This window comes from Marmota flaviventris, chromosome 20 (genome assembly GCF_047511675.1).
Source record: "Marmota flaviventris isolate mMarFla1 chromosome 20, mMarFla1.hap1, whole genome shotgun sequence".
Taxonomy (NCBI): Eukaryota; Metazoa; Chordata; class Mammalia; order Rodentia; family Sciuridae; genus Marmota; species Marmota flaviventris.
The window spans coordinates 13,737,975-13,759,502 of NC_092517.1; the positions used below are offsets into that span (position 1 = coordinate 13,737,975).

General features: G+C 44.6%; 1 protein-coding gene across 1 annotated transcript; it reads right to left on the reverse strand.

Moving 5' to 3' along the window:
• Positions 1 to 5,659: 5,659 nt before the first annotated feature.
• On the reverse strand, positions 5,660 to 20,645 carry Oxtr (oxytocin receptor). Its single transcript, XM_027931978.2, has 2 exons — positions 19,718 to 20,645; positions 5,660 to 5,907 (listed from the first exon to the last, which is right to left on the reverse strand). The coding sequence occupies exons 1-2, from the start codon at positions 20,643 to 20,645 to the stop codon at positions 5,660 to 5,662; spliced, it is 1,176 nt and encodes a 391-aa protein (XP_027787779.1).
• Between the last annotated feature and the right edge of the window lie 883 nt (positions 20,646 to 21,528).

Genomic DNA, 21,528 nt, shown 5'->3' on the forward strand with positions numbered 1-21,528 from the left:
CTAATGTGATTTTCAAATGTAGAAAAGTTGAAAGGGTTTGCAGTGAACACTTGTATACCCACCATCTTGGCCCTGAGATTAACATTCTACTGCCCTTGCTTTATCACATTTTTATCTGTCCATCCATCCTTCTATTTATCTGTAGTCTCATTTTGATGCATTTTTTAAGTAGTTGCAATATCAGTCTATTTTACCTCCAAACACTTCACCATTCAATCCTTTCTTTCGAAGATGAGAAAAATGACAGCTCAGAGAGGTCAGCAGACTCTCTAAAAGTTGCACAGTCAGCAGGCGTAAGCACTGTGTTCCCAGACCACTACTCTGTGCTCTGCCCTGGGGCTTGGCCACATTCTCTAGTGGACTCTGCAAGCCCTGGATCCTCTCGCTGAAAAGGATTAAGGCTGGTGTTATATCCTCCTCAAAGGATCTGCCCTTTCAAATGCCCTTCTCACAATCATTGGGCCATCAGTTTCAAATCTGCAATCTTGGGTTAGACAGAGGTTCTCACCACAGTGGTATTTGCTATAACTGCATTGGGCTATAGCTCCAATTTTTCCAGGCCACTCTTTCTTTAAGGCAGACTATGGCAGGTGCTTATTGATCCATGAGATTCGTGGAATTGGAGGAAGGATGCATATGTTAGGTATATGTACATCTGAAGAGTTCTGTCCCCTCCAGGAATCCCACTGAGAAGCAGCAGCAGAGCACAATGCGGGTATGACGAGAAAAGATTCCAGGTAGAAGGACAGAGAAGTCCCTCTTATGTTCTGTATGCATTATCAGCAACTTGTGTTTAAACTGCATGTTCTGGGGCCCCAGCTTCAGAGACTGATTCAGTAATAGGGCCCCAGAATCTGCATTTAATGCAAATCCATCCATGATTCAAATTGCAAATTCCCCTTTAAGAATTATTTGTCAAGGTCCTTTCAAGGTAACAAAACAGAATCCGGTTATCTCCAGAGTCAGACTGTGGGTCATGTGGATTCAGGTTATATCACACAAAAGAGTTTTTTTTTTTCAGGGTCTTAGAGCATTTTCCAACAGACCAATACATGTACCTGGGATTCTGGAGAATGGAACCAGGACCACTTTCTGTCCCCTGCCACAACCCATGCACCTGCATCAGACAGATGACTGTGTAGTACTAAAGGAGAAATGGAGTCTAAAAACCACCAGATATGGTGCCTCTTCTTGGAGGGAGTAACAAGACAAAGCAGTGTATGAAAAAAAGATGTTTATTAAGTGCACCTTTTACAAAGCAGACATATCATGATTGGCCACATCACTCACCAGTTAGCACAGTACACAGGAGTACCACAGGAGGTCACCACAGTGGAACAAAACCAACACTGCATGTTTAGTGGTAGATCATTGCAACCGGATACAAAAAAAGAAAAACGTGAAGAACTCTGAAACCAGGATCTTCATCAAAGGCATTATGTCCCCTTGCATTTTCAGAAATGGTGACTCATAGACTCATCTCCAAAAGGAGATCACATTTGCAGAAGATTTTTTTTCAGGGACTAAAGAAATAATGCTCAGGGTCTACACATTCACTTTTGATGATGAGAACTCTGAAACACTCCAGAAGGCTCCAGCTGACTGGCACCTCCAGTCATGCACATGGTTTGTGAATTGGTCTGAAACTGTAGGAAGAGGCAGGTACTGGGCAGACCTCAGGCAGGGGGTCTGGGAAAAGACATAGATAAGCAAAGTCCAGGGAGCATTTTGGACCTCTGAACTCATTCTTCCAGACTTAGGTTGGAGAAAGAGACAGTGAAAAATATTCTCAGGGATGAGATTGGGAGGGGAGGGTATAGATCCAGGAGTGTTGTGGAAATCAAATGTCACTTATATACCATGAAACACAGACTCTGCTATCATTATGAGAACCCAGGTACTAGTAAGGGCTTTCATATGAAGAGAATGATGACCTATTGGGTTTGATGCCTAAGATCCTCACAACTCCAGGGTCCCAGGAAGGTGACTATCCCCTTGGTCCTCATTGACCTCAGGTGGCTCCAAGGATGGCAACTTCTTAGGGAACAGCAGGACCAGAGCATCTGCAAGGCACAGACCCCACCACCACTGCATTTGCACCCCAAAGCTCTAAGACATGGGCACAGAGAGCCCAAAATAAGCATCCTGTTAGCTTCCCAAAGAGGAAGGACAGGCTGGTGTTGGCACTCTGAGCACGTGTCATAGCACCATGGTGCAAGGTCTGACTCCAAAGATGGTATTGCCCTCCATCTCTGGTTGGTACTGAAGGTCTTGTACTAAATTGTAAGAGGTTGAGCACTGGCACTTCAGTATGTGCCTCTCCTCTCCCAGAACATCTAGACCATGCTGGCTCATTTGTGTGCATTGTGTGTGTGTGTGTGTGTGTGTGTGTGTGTGTGTGATGGACCTGTGGCTTTTGGAAAGTGCTCTTGCTGTATCTCAATAAATTAAAAAATGTGTATAGTTATTCAAAGGTGCCCCAGAGTGCACTAAGCTGACCAGTCCCAGACAGAAAATCTCTGATCAATACTGTCCTGTATTTAATGACTAAAGGAATTTCTATTTCTTAGACATAGTCAGGTCCTATCCATGGGCTGAGAGGACATTTGAGAATATGTTTATCAGAAAAGCAGAACCTTTGAGGCCCTTGGAGAATTGCTATTCTAAATAAAACATGACCATCTACAGCTACAAGTGTCCCCTGTGCCTTTATTAAAGCCAGGTGAGGGTATTATCGCCACCTCTGCTGTTGGCCAAAATGGAAACACTCTCTTGCAGAAACTCGGAAGCGGTGAGTTACATAACAAACAAGAGCTCAGGGAGGTAAGAAATTCCAAACAATTCATCCATCATGCTGGCTTTCCCTGAATTCAACTGCAGAACATTTTTTATTTTGTATCTTTTACATGTGCAGTTCAGATACACATTTAAAAAAACCCGAAAATTGGTTCTCAAAATTGTGCACCAATTCCAGACCATTTTCACCACCCAAAAAAATGAACCCAATCCTCTTTGAAGTTGCTCTCAATTTCCCATAGCTTCCAGCCCCTGAAAACCATTACTCAATAGTCAATTTCTGTAGATTTCTATAGATTTATCTGGACATTTCAGACAAAGAGGATCAAACAATGTGTGGCTTTGGGAACTGTTTTCTTTTACTCAGCATTTTTTTTAAGGTTCATCCATGTTGTAGTATGAATTGGAACTTTAAAAAAATTTAATATATATTTTTAGTTGTTGATGGACCTTTATTTTTATTCACTTATCTATATGCGGTGCTGAGAATCGAATGCAATGCCTCTCACGTTAGGCAAGCACTCTACCACTGAGCCACAACCCCAGGCTAGTACTTCCTTTTTATAGCTGAATAACGTTCCACTGTATAGATATACATTTTTTAATCCATTAATCAGTTGGTAGACAATTGGGTATTTTTTCTTTGGGACATTAATAAATGATGTTGTAGTCAACACTGGTATGCAAGTTTGGGTGTGTATATATATATCTTTTCATTTCTCTTAGGTTTAAACCAAAGAGTGGTACTTCTAGATGCTACAGTCATTCTATGCTTAACTTTTTGAGGAACTGCCAAACTGGTCTCCACCATGGCGGCATCATTTGCATTCCCACTAGCAATTTCTTAAGGTTCTACTTTCTCTACATCTTTGTCAACACTTCTTATTGTCCAGCCTTTAGACTGTAGCCATCTTAGTAGATGTGAAGTAGAATCTCACTGTGGTTTTGACATGCGTTCCCCTAATGAAAAATAATAATGTTGAGCATCATCCTTCTGCTTATTTGGGACTTGTATATCTTCTCTGGAGAAATATATATCCAAATCTTTGCCTATTTTTAAATTGGCTTCTTTTTGTTTATTTATTTTAAGAGTTCTTTATGTATTCTGTATACATATCCCTTATCAGATAATATGATTTGCAAATATTTTCTCCTATTCTGTAGTTGTCCTTTTACTCTCTGGATAATTACAAAAGTTTTATATTTTGATGAAATCCAATGAATCTATTTGTCCTTATATCTTTGGTATCACATCAAAGCAAAAATTGTCTAATCCAAGATCACACAGATTTTTTTTTAGCAGGATGTAGATTTATTGTTTATATAGGGTTGCAACCAGGTAAGATCACACAGATTTATGCCTGTTTTCTTCTAAGTGTTTTACAGGTTTAGCCTTTCCATTTAGGTCTTGGATAAATTTTGAATTAGTTTTTGGTATGGTGTGGGTAAGGGTCCAACTTCATTCTTCAGTGTGTGCATATTCAGCACCAGTTGTTTGAAAAATGATTGTTTCCCTACAGAATCATCTTAGTACTCTTGGTGAAAATAAATTGACCATAAATATAAGGACTATATCTGTACTCTTTATTCTATTCCATTGCTCTAAATGTCTATCCAGAATTCAGTTCCACACTGTTTTGATTACTATAGCTTTATAGTAATTTTAAATCAAAAAGTGTGAATCCACCAAGTTTCCTTTTATTTTTCAAGGCATTTTTTGGTCATTCTGAGTTCCTTGAATTTCCTTATGAGTTTTAGGAGCAGCTTATCAATTTCTGCAATGAATCCATCTAAAATTTTGATAAAGATTGCATTGAATCTGTGCAACAATTTGGATAGTATTGAGGTCTTAGCAATATTAAATCTCTGATCCATAAACACAGGGTGTCTTTCCATTAATATAAGACTTTTCTTTGAATGATATTTTGTAGCTTTCAAGGCACAAGTCTTACATTTCTTTTGTTGAATTTATTCCTATTTTATTGTTTCTGATGCTATTATAAATGGAATTGTTTCTTAATTTTTGAATTGTTCATTGGTAGTATAAAGAAATGCAATCAATCTTTATGTATTGATCTTCTATCCTATAACTTTGGTGAACTCATTTATTTAATAGGTGTGTGTGTGTGTGTGTGTGTGTGTGTGTGTGTGTGTGTATTCCTTAGGATTTTCTATATATACAAAATCGTGTCATGTACAAATAGCTTTACTTCTTCCTTCCAATCTGGATTCCTTTTAGTTCTCTTTCCAAAATGCTTGTTAAATATTAGCTTCTTAAACATTTTCAAGCCAAGTTCTCATTTGTTATCTATGCCAGATGGCCTTAGAGGGGATCTCCTCCTCCAAGGGCAATCTCCTGACAGCTGGTCCCAAGAATGTTAAGATTTGTCCACTCAAAGGCAAAAACACTCTCTCTGAGGTCAGGAGGAAGTTAGCACCACCCTCACCATCTGAAGTCCCACCCCCACTACATATACCAAGCCCAGAACACCAGGTGTCCTGATCAAGTTGGTCACTAACCCCATACTTATTACCTTTCATAAGAACCCATAATAAAGGAGTAAAAAGATGCTGGAGAGGTCCAGGGGAGAAAAGTACCACCCACTGCAGAGAATAGCCATGGGATCAGGGTAACAGAAGTACCTGTGGGAGCTCAGGGTGACTATCTGATGGAGGAGTCACCCTATCATCTTCCACCACAGAAACCTCTTCCCCACCCCACACCAGTCCCCCATCACCCTCAAGCTACCCCAAGGTATAGAGGGACACGAGCTGATCAGTACCTGATACATACATGTACATGGGCCACCAAGGGGTAGACTGTGTCAGCACAACCCAGGTGGCTTTGACCCAGACCAGTGGGTCACGCTGTTGATGGCTGGGAGCAGCTCCTCTGGCTGGAGCTGCGTCGGCTCAAGACAAATGTGGAGGAGTTGCTCTTTTTGCTGACGCTAGTCTCTCCTGGGCGGCTACCCTTCAGATGGCTGGAGGAGCAGCAGAGGAAGCGCTGTACCAGTTCATGGAAGAGATGGCCCGTGAAGAGCATGTAGATCCAGGGGTTGCAGCAGCTGTTGAGGCTGGCCAGGAGCATGGCGATGATGAAGGCCGAGGCTGTGGGTGTGGGAAGAGGCAAACAGGGCATCACTGTGGGAGCCTTCCTGCACCATCTGATTTATCCATTGTTTCCTAGCAACAGCCTTTTCCAGGTACCACCACCAACATCACAAGGCAGAGCACTAAGGAAGCAATGAATGTCTTCCTTCTGAAACTTGCTCAGGGAATGCTTTCCAATCCCCCCAGGCTCACTCCACCCCTGGAACAGTCTCCCCCTTTCTCTTATCCAAAGCTTACCTGCTGCATGCCTCCATTGGCAGGAACAGTACACACAGCAACTACCTGATCATTCATCACTCACCCAGCAAGTATTGAGTCCCTACTACTTAGAAGGTCAAAGAGCAAAGTCCAGAAGCTGCCAGCCCTAGTTTGCATTGTAGTCCCAGCAGTGACAAATCACTTTAGTTCCCCCAAGAAGCTTTGATTTCCTAATCTTTAAACAGGGATAATGTGAATACCCATGTCTCCTGGAAGGTGGCAAGGATTAGATTAGAGTGTGCCCAATAAATGGTGGCTGCTATCATGACAGTGTGCCAGGCATCAGGCTCAGCACTGAGGAAACACACACTCAAAACAAAAATGAAATGGGAAAGGAAAAATTTTAATCCTAGGTACTTTCAATCAGAGGAGAAAAAAATCTAGCTATTATGGTTTATATATGAGGTGTCCCCCAAAAGCTCTTGTGTTAATGTAGGAACATACAGAAGTGAAATTATTAGATTATGAGAGCTGTAACCTTATCAGTGGATTAACCCATTATATGGTTAATAATGTGAATGAATTAGCTGGGCATTAAGTGTAGGAAGCAGAAAGAAGTTGGTCACGGGCGGTAGTGCTGCCTTTGGGGGTTATATTTTGTCCCTGGTATGTATCTGTGTGTCTCTCTGTCTCTGTCTCTGTCTCTCTTCTAGCTGAACAGTTTTCCTCTACCATACCCTTCCATCATGATATTACCCCTGCCTGATCTCAGGCTAAGAGCAATGGAGTTGGCTCACCATGGACTGAACCTTTAAAACTGGGAGCCCTAAGCAAACTTTTCCTCCTCTAAGTTGTTCTTGTCCAATATTTTGATCATAAATGACAAAAAGGTGACCAGCACATCTAAGTTTCTTTAGATGGTCTTAAATCTGATAAACAGCAGACTTTAGCCATCAGATGAGGCCAGACCCCATGAGAAAAAACAATACAACAACATAATCGAGAATTCCTTTCACAGTCATATGTTTATGAGTGAAGATTATCAAAATAAGTCTGAGGAATCCACCAGTCTTTTGTCTTTTCTGAAAAATCTTCCAGAAATAACTCTAGAATTTAAGAGTTATATCCAGGGAAAAATTCTTCACACGGAGTTTTTTTAGTCTCCAAGCACCAAAAGGAGAAGGGCAGTGGTCCTTCTAAGACACATCCAAGGGAGTAGTTCTCAAAGTTGGGCCCCCAAAGCAGCAGCAGCTCCTGAGAGTTTGTTGGAAATGCAAGTTCTAAGACACAATTCCAGAACCACCCAATCAGGCCCTCTGGAGAAATTTGTTTTAAGAAGCCCTCTGAGTGGTTCTGATATACACCCAAGTTTAAGGACTGATTAATTGGTGCACCTGTTGGAATGAAAACACACTACAATGGACAAAAACCAAATATGTTGCAAAACAAGATTTTTAGAAAATAAAGGAATCTAATCTTTATAACAAAAAGAATAGAAAAGAGGAAAAGACAAAGGGGGAAAAATGCCACTTTCACTGAATTCCTTGGTTTTTATAAAAGAATTTTTTAAGAACGTGCTTTTGTTTTGGATGGTTTAGAAGATGAAATTAAGTTTAGAATGTCTGGTAAAATATTTTAAATTAAATTAAATTAAAAATCACCCACAAGACTAGAAATAGAATATATTAGAAATCATAAAAGAAGCAAAATAAACATATAACAGTCAAAGTGTTTAAAAGGCATCAAAAAATAAACTGTTAGCCACCAAAGGAAGAATAAGGGGATGAAGTGGGACGGAAGGAAATATAAGTAATGAAGTTCACACCTGGAAGGAAAAGCCTCCAAATTTTACTTTATATGATACAAGTGAGGCGTACCTAGTAGGAAAAGAAAAATCCCAAATGCTCCAAAATCAGAAACTTTCTGAACCTGATACAATGTCACAAATAGAAAATTCCACATCGGACCTCATATGACAGATCACAGTCAAAACACAGCTGCACTAAAGCTGTCCTATGAAATGGCCTTATGTCTATCTGTATAAGTTGTAAATGAAACAAATGAACTTCATGTTTAGGCTTGAGTCTCTTCCCGGTTATGGTTTACATATGAGATATCCCTCGAAAGCCCATGTCTGAAACAATGCAAGAAAGTTTGGAGGTAAAATGATTGGGTTATGAGAGCCTTAACCTCCTCAGTGCATTAATCCACTGATAGGGATTAATTAACTGAGGTCAACTGTAGGCAGGCAGGGTGTGGCTGGAGGAGGTATCACTGGGGGCATGCCTTTGGGATTTATATTTTGTCCCTGGTCTGCAATGTCTGCTTCCTATTGCCATGCCCTGAGCTGCTTTCCTCTGCCATACTCTGCTACCATGATGTTCTGCTTTACCCTGGTTCCAGAGCTGTGGAGTCAGCCGCTGTCTATGGACTGAGACCTCTGAAACTGTGAACCAAGTAAACTTTTCCTCCTCTAATTGTTCTTGTCTGGTCTTCTGCTCACAGTGGCAAAAAAGCTGACTAAAACATTCCTCAAGATGTTACATGATAGATAGATAGATAGATAGATAGATAGATAGATAGATAGATAGATGGATAGATAGATAGGAAGAATAGATAGATAATAGATATGCAAATATTCCAAAGCCCACCCCTTCCCAAATACAAATATATATACAAAATCTGAAATACTTCTGGTTCAAAGCATTTCAGATAAGGGATCCTCAACCTATAATCTTGTCTATTTATTTAATCTATTTGCCTCACTCTTTACATTTACACCTTCTAACTTTTATATTCTTTAAAATTTTTTTTTGGTACAGGTATTAAATCCAAGGACCCTTGAACACTGAGCTATATCCCCAGCCCCTTTTTATTTTTGAGTTGCCAAGGCAACTTGAACTTACAATCCTCCTGAGTCACTAAGACTACAGGCATGTGCCACCACACTCGGCTATCCTATTTTTCAAAAAAAGAAAAACAACAGCAAGAAAAAGTAAGTAATTAATTATATCTAGTCACATAAGCCTTTCTGTCTTCAAGCAGCCAGCTTAGACGGGAGATGTCTGGTTCAAGGCCAGAATCTCTGCTCCCACCTGGCGTCCACAGACTTGAACTAGCCTGGCTGGTACAGGCTCCCCAAGGGATGAACAACCATTGCTAAGTTGAATGAATCTACTTATGTCAAGTTACTAACACTAACAGGCACATTTGGATTTTTTAAAACTGGCAAGATCTTAATCATCCAAAGACATGAGTGCAAAGAGGGTAGAATTTGTAGTCTCCCCATTGGCCAGGAGGAGAGCTATATGGTGATAGACAAGAAGAACTAGGGAGGCTGCTCCAATGGAAGAGAGCAGCAGGAGTAAAAGCCCATGGTCTAGCAACAACCTGGGACTTTCAGGGGAATGAGAGGCAGGGGAAGAAGAAACCAGAAAGATGGTTTAGAATTTGCTGAGGGAGATGTTGAATCCAGTGAGTGATCAGGAGTCCCAGCTTTACCACTTGGTAGCTGTGTGTTCTTGAGCAAGTCATCTAACCTCTCTTGACCTGAGTTCCTCCAACCTGAGAAATGGGAAAAATCAAAATCTTCTTCACAGAATTATTTCAAGGCTCACTTAGATGGGATTCTGTTTTGGTTTGGACGAAAGGTGTCCCCCAAAGCTCCTGTGAGTGCAGGAATATTCAGAAGTGAAATGATTAGATGTGAGAGCTGTAACCTAATCAGTCCATTTGAATGTAGTCACTATAGGCAGGTGGGGCATGGTTGGAGGAGGTGGGTCCCTGGAGGTATGCCCTAGAAGAATATACCATCCCTGAGGACCTCTTTCCTCTCTTCTTCCTGGCTACCATGTATGGAGCCACATTCCTCCATCATGCCTTTCTGCCTGATGTTCTGCATCATGTTGGGCCAAGGGCAATGGACTCCGCCAACCATGGACTAAACCTCTGGAGCCTTCTCTAAATTGTTCTTGTCAGGTATTTTGGTCACAGCAATGAAAAGCTAACAGAAATCAAGTGGGGCTGGGGATTTCTGGTACTTGTTAACCACAAACAGCAGAGTCTAGGTATAGTCATTGCTACTACAGTGATGTGTAAGTGCTCAATAAATACTCTGTTCTTTCTCATTGGTAATGGTTAGCACCATGTAAAAGACGAAGAGGAGACTCCACTCCCACAGCTGGAGTGTGTCTTGGAATATGAACAGCAGGCCCCAAGTTGGGTATAGAACATAGGACCCCCTGGCTGAGCATCTGGAAACATCACTGACATATGGTGGTGTCTGTGCATTGTGGCTCTTAAGCCAGACTTCCTGGCTAAGAAGGTCAGTTTATATGAAGATTCTCACACTGGCTCAAAAGGCCCCACCACCAACACAAGCCTTAGGGTGGATCTGCCCTTTTCAGCTAGCTTGAATTTTCTGATAGGTTTAAACAGGCCGAAAGATGGGCCATTTGCAGAGAGTGCAGGGGAGATGTCTGGGCTCCATGAAGGAGTACTGAAAGTATCTCACCTGGCCCTGCAGCTTGCCGGTCCTGCATCAGTGGAGAAGTGCTGAGATCGGCTTTAACTCCCTGGTTGGCCTGGACATTCCAGCTGAGAGAAGTTGCTATCTTTTTTTAAAATATATATATATATTTATTTTTTGTAGGTGTACACAATAACTTTTTATTTATTATTTATTTATTTTTATGTGGTGCTGAGGATCAAACCCAGGACCTTTCATGTGTGAGGCGAGCGCTCTACCGCTGAGCCATAGAAGTTGCTATCTTAATAGTCCTTTTTGCTTTCTGTTTACCACATTCCAGCTAGAAGTTCCAGGGCTCTGCCACCCTCCTGGTGTTCTTCCCTGCTGAGATCTTTAGCAGAGTTCATTGTTTTCTTTCAAAATGCATCCACCTGCTGGGTAATGCTCATGGAGAACTGATTGAAAAGGTGAATTAGACACTGCCTGGAAGTTGTGTCTAGCAGGTCAGCAGTGGATGCTGTGGTGTTCTACCCCTTTAGGACTCCAGTCACTCACTCTCTCCAGCTGTCAGAGAGCTAGTTGCCAATGTTAATGGAGTGTTCTGCTCCTGTTCCAGGCTTTAACTTTGGCAAGAAGAAGCTGCCCCATGCAATGACTGTTCAATCAAGTGAATTACTGTAGGTTACCTGGGGAGAGGACAGGAGGTCACTCACAGGAGCTGCAGGGCCCAGTGAACACTGACTTGAGTGGGTTGGAGGAGCCTGGAACACAGAATTCCCTTGGGTCCTAAATCTCCCTTCCCCCTTTTTACTCTCTGAGCCACATCAACTGGGTCAGCATTAGTTTCCTTATCGGTAGAATGGAGGTCACACAAGAATATTGAGAAAATGGAAATATCTTAAAAAGATTGTGTAAAAGGACTTTATGAATGGCAAGATGTTTATTCTACTGATGATAATGATGATGATGATTAGTGGTTAAGAGATAGAATAAACTTAATCAGGGACTTTGATCATAGGTCAAATTAAAGAACTGTCCTTAGCCCCTTTTTCTTTAGCACTTCTCAAAAAAAAAAAAAAATTAAAAACAACAAAGAAAGTGGCTGGGATTGTGGCTCAAGTGGTAGCACGCTCGCCTAGCACGTGTGAAGCACGGAGTCTGATCCTCAGCACATAAAAATAAAATAAAGATATTGTGTCTACCTAACACTAAAAAATAAATATTAAAAAAAAAAACAATGAAAACCTCAAAGTTCTGGTACTGGAGGATATGACAAAACAAACAAACAAAAAATCCTCTGGAAAAACTCATGCGACCAGCATTAGCAAACAAATATATTATAAAATATAAAGTGAAAACATATCCATATTTGATCAAATTCTATGCCAATTACATTTTTAAACAATATGGAAAGTTTACATTTGTGTGAGTATGTGATTCACCCAAGATATTAAAGTGATCACATGACAAACATGATGAAAAACCCTCAGTTAATTCTGACAAAATACCTTTTGCTCTTTCCATTATACCTATATGTATAAAATACTTGTAGAAATGTGCAATATCATCAAATGAAATATAAATATATACATGAATGTGCTTCAAAAAAATGAAGAAGAAGAAGAAAGAAATCCCAAAGGCAGAATTGCTACAACCATGGGCAAAAGCAGGATTTCAGAGCCAGCTCTAAAACCACGTCTGTTCCACTCGTCCACCATAAAACTGACACCTTCCCCTATGACCAAGCTGCAAACATGCCCAAGCTGCCAATCTGCTGTCCCTGATCCTGGCAGGGAAAGGGAGGGAGGTACCAGTCCCCCCAGCCTATCCTGGAGATGCTGGCCTCATGCCCAGGGCATTTTGGGGGAAGGAAGAGGTCAAACATTTGTCCATCCTTTTATTCGGTTCCTCTAATGCCAGGGACTGAGCTGGCTCTAGGGCCTTCCTAGGTCCATCAAGTCCCTGCTTCAGAGGATTCACAGACTGGTTGTAGGTTAGGGGAATATACACCCAGAACAGTGTCAAATGGGGGTTGCAGCCTTTGGGAGAGGGGCTGGCAGGTGCAGGACTATGAGTAAAGGTGGGAGCTCCTATGTGCCAATGAGCCAAGCATCAAAAGCAAATGTCACTGGCTGGGCAATTTTGCCCCCTGGAGAGGAGAATCCACTCGGTATTTCTGCTCAGCACCATGATTCATGCAGGGTGGGAGGCAGAGGCTGCTGAAAGATGGTAAGCTCCAGGCATTCCATCCTCACCAGCCTGGCTTTACTCATGTCCCAAGAACTCCCCTGTTCGCACTTCCCGGCACTCCCTCCGCCCCAGCACCAAAGGCCCAAATTAGCCCAGAGCAGCTGCCGGGCAGCTGGCCACCGCCTTTCTGGGTTATGCTGTTCCTGAGGCGACTAAGACGCTCCATATGCAGATCAAAGGAAGACAGCTGAGCTGTCAGCTTTATAAGAGGCCCCCAAGAGGGAAACCAATCACTTGATGCAAGATCTCCACTTGGCCTATCATGATTTGGGGTGTCCAATGTGTTATTCCTATAGGGACTATGTGGGCCTTTGGCGGCCAGGATATAGAAAGCCTTTAAAAAATGGTTTTGAAATGTATGCTTATGTAAAGATCAAGTTCCAATATATATTACAGTATACCTTCTTTGGAAAGAACACAATTTTACGACTGTGATTTTTCTAAAAAATCCCAGACGTGTGGCCAAGCTAGGTACTGCAGGGTTGGGGTGAAGAGCCAAATTTAGAGGCTATAGAGTTTCAAATGGTCTTCTTTTATGGCACTGGTTAAAACTGGTGAACGTGTTGGACTCCCTGGTTGGGCCGGGGAATAATCACATTTTGGAAGAAGAAAGGCCAGATGTTTCTTGCAAATGACTAGGCAGGCCATTCTCATCCTTTGAAGAACATCCACTGTAGGTCACACGTAGAAAGGTAAACGGTGGGTTTTGGTCAAAGAGATACTAGATTAAAGCCTTGCTACTCAAAGAGAGTTCAGTGTGCCAGCTACATGGGCATCACATAGGCATCACCTGTATACTTGCCCCAAATGCAGACTCTTAGGGCTCCACTATATACCTACTGAATCAGATCAGTATTTTAACAAGTTCCTTCAGTGATTTGTGTGCAATTAAAGCTTGAGAAACATCTTTCCAACTGGCTAAAATTATATGGAGTAGGGAACAAGGGGCAGATAATAATCGTCCAAGGGTCTCAAAAGAGAATACACCTGCTTTTTTGCTTAACAAGCTCCTACTTATCCTTCAAACCCCCTTTTCAAATGTTACTTCCTCCCTAAAACCTTCCCAATTTTTTTCTTCCTGTGGGAGAAAGAATTAACTAATATTCACACCACTTGATAAATAAGTACACCATTATCCTATCACATCGCCATTATTTTTGTTTATACTCCTTGGATGGGGACTATGTCCCATTTGTGGCTCTGCCCCTGGCTGCTAGTAGAGATTGGAAAACAGGAAGAGTTCAATAAGGGACTGAATTGAATTGAAGCATGAAATTAGCAGACAGGAAGTCCTGATAAAGCAGCCACAGCCACTAGCACGTTGGAAAGGCAAAAGGACAATTTTTCTGCTTGACAACAGGGCACAGCCTCCTAACAGGGTGACTGGATTCAAATGCAATTCCCTCTAGGAAAATTAAGTTCACCCTTAGATATCAAGGTCAAGAGGAGAGAAAGGGAGAGAAACAGAATAAGTAAGTGTGGCCATTCAGGTGTGAGGCATGGATCAGGGAGGGCACAGGTCCATGATACACAGAAGTATCCAGCAAGAGGGCAGGATGCACCAGCAACCCCCTCCCCCAGCACAAAAGGAAGTTCAAGTAGAGACCAGGAGCACAGGTACAGGGACCCTAAAGATAACCTGGTTGCACCGCTCTCCCCACCCTCACGCAAAGACCCAACCAGGAGTACTTCCAAACTCAGAGCTGGAAGCTCCCTTAGATAAGACATTCTATTCCTTTCTCTTTACCTCTTAACCCTTGTGTTCCTGAGTTACAGGACTGGCCAGCACCCCCAACTGCACTGCACCTCCTTTCCTAAGATGCTACTACATCAGTGCTCAAAACAATACCCATCCCTCAAAGGCACTGATGTCCCCCAAGACCCTGATACTTATTAAAAATGCATTTATCTTTTTTTTAAAAAGCAGGCATCTTACAGAGCACCTACTATGTGCAAGGTACTATGCCACAGCACAATCCACCCTCCCCCACTTAAGCCAGATACTTAACCCCAGAAAATTGAGCTGTGGGCAGGACCAGCCTCTCCCAGGTCCAGTGCTATTGCTCCACCTAGATATACCTTGGAATACAGAGTGACACCAGCCTGGCAGAAAGTGGGGGGTCCTGCTAAACATCTTTCAAAGCATAAGACAGGCTCCCCAATCCCAACACACAAAATAAAGATTACTTGGCCCACTCTGTCAATAGTGCCAAAGTTGAAAATCATGCTTTAAATGGAAAAAGAAGCAAAGTAGCAATAGAAGACATGTGGAGAAGCTAAGGTGATAGAGTCAATGGATATAAGGAGGAGCACAGGGACGTGACATTGAACCCAGAGTACTGACAGGGTCATGTCATTAGCAGATGTGTAGCTGGTAAGGGTGTGTGCATCCAAGATGTCAGGACAATGAAGCCAGAAAAAAAAAAAATGCTGGGCTCCACCTCCACCCCAAGAATCAGCTTTTTAATAAATGCCCCAGGAGATGCAGATGTGAAGGGCAGTGGACCTTCCTTGGGAAAATGCTCAGTTAGGGAAGGAGGGGAAGTGGGATCTGTCAGTCTATAGCGTGAGAAAATCAGGTTCAAATCCAAACTCCACTACTTACTTAACAGTGACCCTGAGTGGGTCCTGCCTCTCTGAACTTCAGTTTCTTCATCTCAGAAAGGGCATGATGTCCCCTTACCTTGCTGTGTTTAGGTGAAGTTCAGACACACAAGGGTCTGGCAGAGTGGACATTCACCCAAAGGTGACTAATGTTATCAAAGAAACCAATTCCTTGTTTCACTAAGACTAATCCACAGACATCGAGAGATGTTAGGCCCCTTGCTCAGACAGGGGTGACAAAAGCTCAGAGATCTTTCAAAGACAAGCATCAAATCCCACAGATAGCAATAAGACCAGGTCTCTCAAGGGGACTCTGTTTCTTCTAAGTGCTGTTTCCCAGGGGCCATGGGCTTTTGCAAGCAGACCCTATGTATATATATGGTTTGGTGACGTATGAGTGAGAATCCTCCAGCCCCAGCCCCTAAGAGTGAGCTTGTGGGGCTTCCTTTGCTTCCAGCAGTGCAAGATGACAGGGTAATCAGATGGGCCATCCCATGGCCCCAGACCCAGCCCAGCCTCTCCATTGCTGGTCTCCTGATCCAAGGCTCTCCATAACCCTAGCTTTACCTCCTCGCCTCCCCCAACTGCTCAGATATCCATTGGATGGGAAAAAATATATATATGTAACAAAGCCTCATCCAATAGATTTTTTTCCTCCATTATTAATTATATCTTTGGAGAGAAAAAAGGGAAGTCACAGGTTGGGGATGTGGCCAAAGCGGTGGCACGCTCGCCTGGCATGCGTGCGGCCCGGGTTCGATCCTCAGCACCACATACAAAGATGTTGTGTCCGCCAAAAACTAAAAAATAAATATTAAAAATTCTCTCTCTCTCTCTAAAAAAAAAAAAAAAAAAAGGAAGTCACCTTGGAACACTCTAAAGGAAAACATTATCCTTAGTCAAGGACAGAAAAAAACTCACAGCTGAATCACACAAGAGTTTGGCTATTAATGGTTCATCTAAGGCAATTTTTATCCAAAGGGCCTCACTGGAGAGCTCCTTATAGCCAAGAATGAAGCTGTCTGACTCTTTCTGACCGTTCTCCCTACCTGCTTTCCACATGGCTAGATTATCCAAAGAGTAAGCTACTCCAAGGCACCTGTCCCTAGTATTATTGACAGAGTGTCTGTGGGAGGGAAGGCACTCATGCTGGAGGGACCACAAGTCCACGGAAATAGAGATGGGCTGGGAAGCCCATCCTACTGATGGGGAGGCACTTAAACCCAGGCCTCCCATGCATTTCCACCTTCTGGTCCTATGCCCCTAACAGATGTTTGGCTGACTGTTATGATAGAGCACTCATTTCCGCTTCAGGGTTGCCAGGTCTATCTCTGAAGGGCTACTTAGAAAGTTCCTCTCCCTCCTGAGTCCAGCTCTTCACACCCATTTCTGTCCCATCTCCTGCAGCCCCTCCTCACTTATTCCACTTATTTGACAAGCAATTTTTGGCTGTACCGTCAATGGGTGTCCATCCCTGTTACAGGCACTGGGCACACACTGGTGAGCAGAGCAACAGCATCATTGCTCCCAGTCCCCAAGCCTCTCCCCCAGGTCTTCATGCATGAGGTCCCACTGTAGCAATGGGCTCTCTGAACTTCCAATTCTAACTCCCCTGGGGGAAGCCAAGCAAAGAACTCTGGTCTAGATATTTTTGCATCTCTTATCAGTTCTATCCCTTTTGGGGAGGAAAGGGGACTATGTGTTAATTCCATCTCCCAGACAAAATCTCTTGAGTAGCCTGAGCAGGCTTCTCTTTCAAACCTTCCTTAATACCTGCTGATATTTTTGGTTGAGCCATGTCTCTCATCTGGCTGCAAACACCATCCCCTACTGGCAATTATTTAAATCAAAGCTGAGTTCTTCCTGGCTCAGCCCACATCCACTCAGACCCTTGCAGCCCTGAGGTAGAGGCAAGATTTGGCTAGGCTGGTGGCTAGAACCTAAATCCTCACCTCTGTGCCCCAGAAATCTCTCACATCTGGACCGTTCCTGGCCACATGCTGGGGTGGGGTATGTTCTGACTACAGCAGCATCATGAGTCCCCAACCCCAGGATTGTTCCACATTTTTTTCTCTTCTTAGCATCCAGTACAGAATGCCAAGGAGGAGCAAGAGAAGCCTTTTCTTGTAGATAAGGGCAAAGGAGCAAAGGGATATGGGATTGGACATTCTAAAAGTCCACTTCTCCCCTGTCCCTTGAGCTTGATTAGTAGCTCTCTACTGAGGGCCGCACCCACAGGGAAATCCTTAGTCTACATGTGACCCAAAGGCCTCTGGCCTACACTTAGACTCTTTCTCATTCTCTCTCTCATTTTTAAGACAGAGAAACAAATACTTCGATGTACTTTTGCAGCATAGAAAAGATAGAAACTTCACTCCATGTGTGTTGACCACATACTCTGGTTCTTAAGGGAGGAAAGAAAAAGAAGAGAAAGAAAAAAAGAGCACATTAAAAAGAGTCAAATAATACAAAGCCATTTGAGGAGGGCAGTGGGAGGATAAAGAAGGAAAAAAATCACAAATCCTGACTCCAAGAGTCAGAATACCTGCAGAATGAACGAAATGAATGTTGAAATGTTCTCATCCTAAATGCAAGACAGTAAGAGCCCAGAGGGATAAAGGGATTTCTCACCCAATATCCCACAGCTAGTAGGGCAGGAGGAAGAACTAGAGCCCAGATCTCCCAGTATGTGCTCTGAGGGGTGCCAGCTTTGCTCCCTCGGCAGTTGGGGTTGGAGTTCCTTAAGACCTGAGTCTGGTGTCTGAATCCTGCCAAGGAAATGGGTGTGCCCTGATGACTTATTTAGAAACAACCACCACTGGGTTTTGTACCCCAACTCCCTAGTCAGGTGCCCCTGATAAGAGGCCTGGTGAGAAAACCCCACCTCTAGTTGCTGCTCTGTCTCCTACTTGCTATGTGATAGGGTACAAGTACCTCCTCCTTTCTGGGCCCCAGAACCCTGTGCAAGGCATGCCCAGTGCCTGCACCAGGGAGTCAGGAATAGTTTTACTGTGTCCTCACAGCAATCCTCACCCCAAATGCCATGCCATAGACTCTCAATACATTTTGAATAACCAGTGTCCTGGCCACTATCTGGGAGGGCTTCCTAAGGAACAAGGTGTCTGTGGTTTCTGCAAGGGACCAAAGCAAAGTTATCAATCTGAATGAAGGCAGCTGGCACTGAGATTTCAACTTCACAGGATGGATATATATGAGACTGTTGGGAGAAGCAATTATTTTATCCAGAAACAGGACAGTGTGTTGCCTAGAGGATAGATAGGGTAGAAGGAAATCCCCTGGCCTTAACCTACAAGCATTATCCTCCAAGTTACAAGAAGGTTTAAGTCTTTGGGCACCAATGATCAGGGCTCCTGCTCTTTCCCCAAAAAAGCCACTGAAATTAGTAGCCGTGAGGATGAAGCTCTCTGGAGCACTGTGCTTTGGGGACAGCTGCCCAGCACCAGCAACAGAGACCCCAGGGTGCTCTGTCTCCCAAAGCTCTCTTCCCCAGAAGTCCCATTCAACCACTTCTTTCTGGACTTCCAACTAATACAGGTCAAGTCATGTAACCTTGTTTGTCCTACAAAGTACAAGGCTTGACTGCTCTCCAATATAGAATCATGCAGCCTCCCAGTCCAATCTGATCACCCTCCTCCCCATCCCCCTAAGTGGAAGTCTCCATTCTGGGTACTTCAATCTTGCACCTGCCTAGTGCCCCCTGAGGGAGTTACCACTCTATGTCACCAGGCAAGCATTACCTCCACTAGATGAGAGGTTCCAGAAGTTGTCCTCACCTCCCCAGGGGACCCCAACCTTCATGGAGTTTGGTTGGAGCAACTGCTCACCTCCTAAGGCTGTCTTCACAAACTTATCATGGATTCAAGACCACCATCCATAGTAGAAGATGCCTGAGCTTGAATTTGGGCCCAGGTTGGAAATCTGTCTCCACCACTGACTGGGGAAGATAGATTACCCTAACCTAGTTTCCTCCTCAGTAACGACCAGCCATGGCTAGCCCAGGCCTGTGCTCTGGACTTCATGTGATTTTCTTATTTCACTACCCTTTTGCCTGGTAGGAGTTGGCACTTTATCATTATTTCAATTTCACAGAAGATGAAGGAGTGGCCCAGGGAGGTTACTCGGCCAAAATCAACTGGCCATGGGATGCTGGAGACTCAAACCCATTTATTCCCCAGAAGGACCCAAGAACCTTGAAAGTGGGGAGGCAGCAGGACTATGTCTTGGCCCCTGCCATGCTCCCTCCTTCAGGTCTCGGCCCAGCTCTACCTTCCTTGGGTGCATTAGTATCCCAGACGCTCCACATCTGCACGAAGAAGAATGGTGTCCAGCATACGATGAAGGCCAGCACGATGATGAAGGTCATCTTGACCGTGCGGATCTTGGCTTTGGAGATGAGCTTGACACTGCTGACTCGTGCCAGGGCCGCGCGACCCTCACTACCCGCTGCTGAACCCTCGGGTCCCTGAGCCTGAGCTGCAGCTGCTGCAGCCGTCTTGAGCCTCAAGTTCTGCCAGATCTTGAAGCTGATGAGGCCGTAGCAAGCAGCGAGTACGATGACTGGCACGATGTAGACAGCGAGTGTGATCCACGTGACGTAGGCCTTGGGTCCCCAGGGCTGGATGAAGACCGCCCAGCAATCAAAGACGCCTTCAGCCACCTCGCGCAGCGAGAAGATGTGCACCTGCGGCGCGCTGGCCACTAGGCAGCCAAGCCAAGTGGCGAGCACCGCCAGGCGGTCGGTACGCCGGCGCAGCGACCGCAGCGGCTGACAGATGGCCAGGCAGCGGTCAAGCGACATGAGCAGCAGCAGGTAGGTGGAGGCGAACATCCCCACCACCTGCAGGTACTTGACTAGACGGCACAACAGGTCGGGCCCATAGAAACGGAAGGTGATATCCCACAGTAGCTGCGGCAGCACCTGGAACACAGCTACCACCAAGTCAGCGATACTCAGGTGTTTCATGAAGAAAAAGAGGCGTGAGTGCTTGTGGCGCGTGGTGCGCAGTGCCAGCAGCACGCACGCGTTGCCGCTCAATGCCAGGAAGAGAATGAGGCACAGCACTGCCACCTCCACGCGTGCCAGTGCCTCGTTGCGCCGCGGCGGTCCGGCAGTGCAGTTGCCTTCGGCCCCAGGAGGCGCGGCGCTCCCGTTGACCGCCTCGGCGCTCCAGTTGGCTGAGAAAGCGCCCTCCATGACCGTGGCCCTAGGTACGCCCGGCCTTGAGCCCTTTAAGGCGTAGCGCTAAGGGGCGGGGCCAAAGCGCAATTCAAGAGCGCTGAGCGAAGCGCCTAGGGCTCCGCTCCTGGAGTCCGGCAGGGACTGTTCTGCTGGAGTCCGACCCTGCAACAAACCAGCAGGACGGTGAGAGGACTGTAGCGTTAATTGTTCCCTTCCTGGGGATTCAAAATCACCTGAGACTCGGGGCACAACTGCCCGCCACAGGGTTGCCCAGCCGCCACCCCAGAAATCCCCGTTGATGTACCTTCTTTCAGCCACTGCAAATGAGCGGGAATCCTCTACCCGAGTGCCAGTTTCTTGAGAGGTTCAGCCTTTTCCACTGGTGGAGAGAGGAGGACTATAATCAATCACTTTCCTTGCTCCCTCCGGGACTGGGATATCCAATCCAGTCACCTCCCCCAGCGGTCTTCCCAAACACACTACACACCCAGGACCCTCAGCACAGCCACCTCCTGCGGGATCCCCATATCAGCCCCTCTCCTATTAACCCGTAATCCATGTACTTCTCCCAGAGATCCCAAACAGCCACTTGCCTGGAAAGCCTCACTCAGGTCTATCCCCCTCCGATCTCCTGTTTCTAAAACGCTCAGCCATCACTGCCTGAACTTCAATAACGGCTGCCTGCCTAGAACTCTGGTCCAGCAGTCCCTCCCAGGGGGATTCCTGCCTAAAAATCTATCTCCCAGGATGCCCAATCGGTGTCAGTCAGACCTTTGACCTAGACACTTTCTGCGGACACCTAGACACTTTCCTCTTCAGCCCAGTAGCCTCGAAAGTTCAGGAGTCCAACAAGCGTCTTGGCCCCCTGACAATCAAGGGCTTCACGTCTTGGTCCCAA

Excerpts from the sequence above, each read along its gene's own strand:
- Oxtr (XM_027931978.2), bottom strand. The coding sequence starts at position 20,645 with ATGGAGGGCGCTTTCTCAGCCAACTGGAGCGCCGAGGCGGTCAACGGG. Across the intron at positions 5,908-19,717 it reads TACTAATGCACCCAAGGAAG|CCTCGGCCTTCATCATCGCC; the intron begins GTAGAGCTGGGC and ends CCACACCCACAG.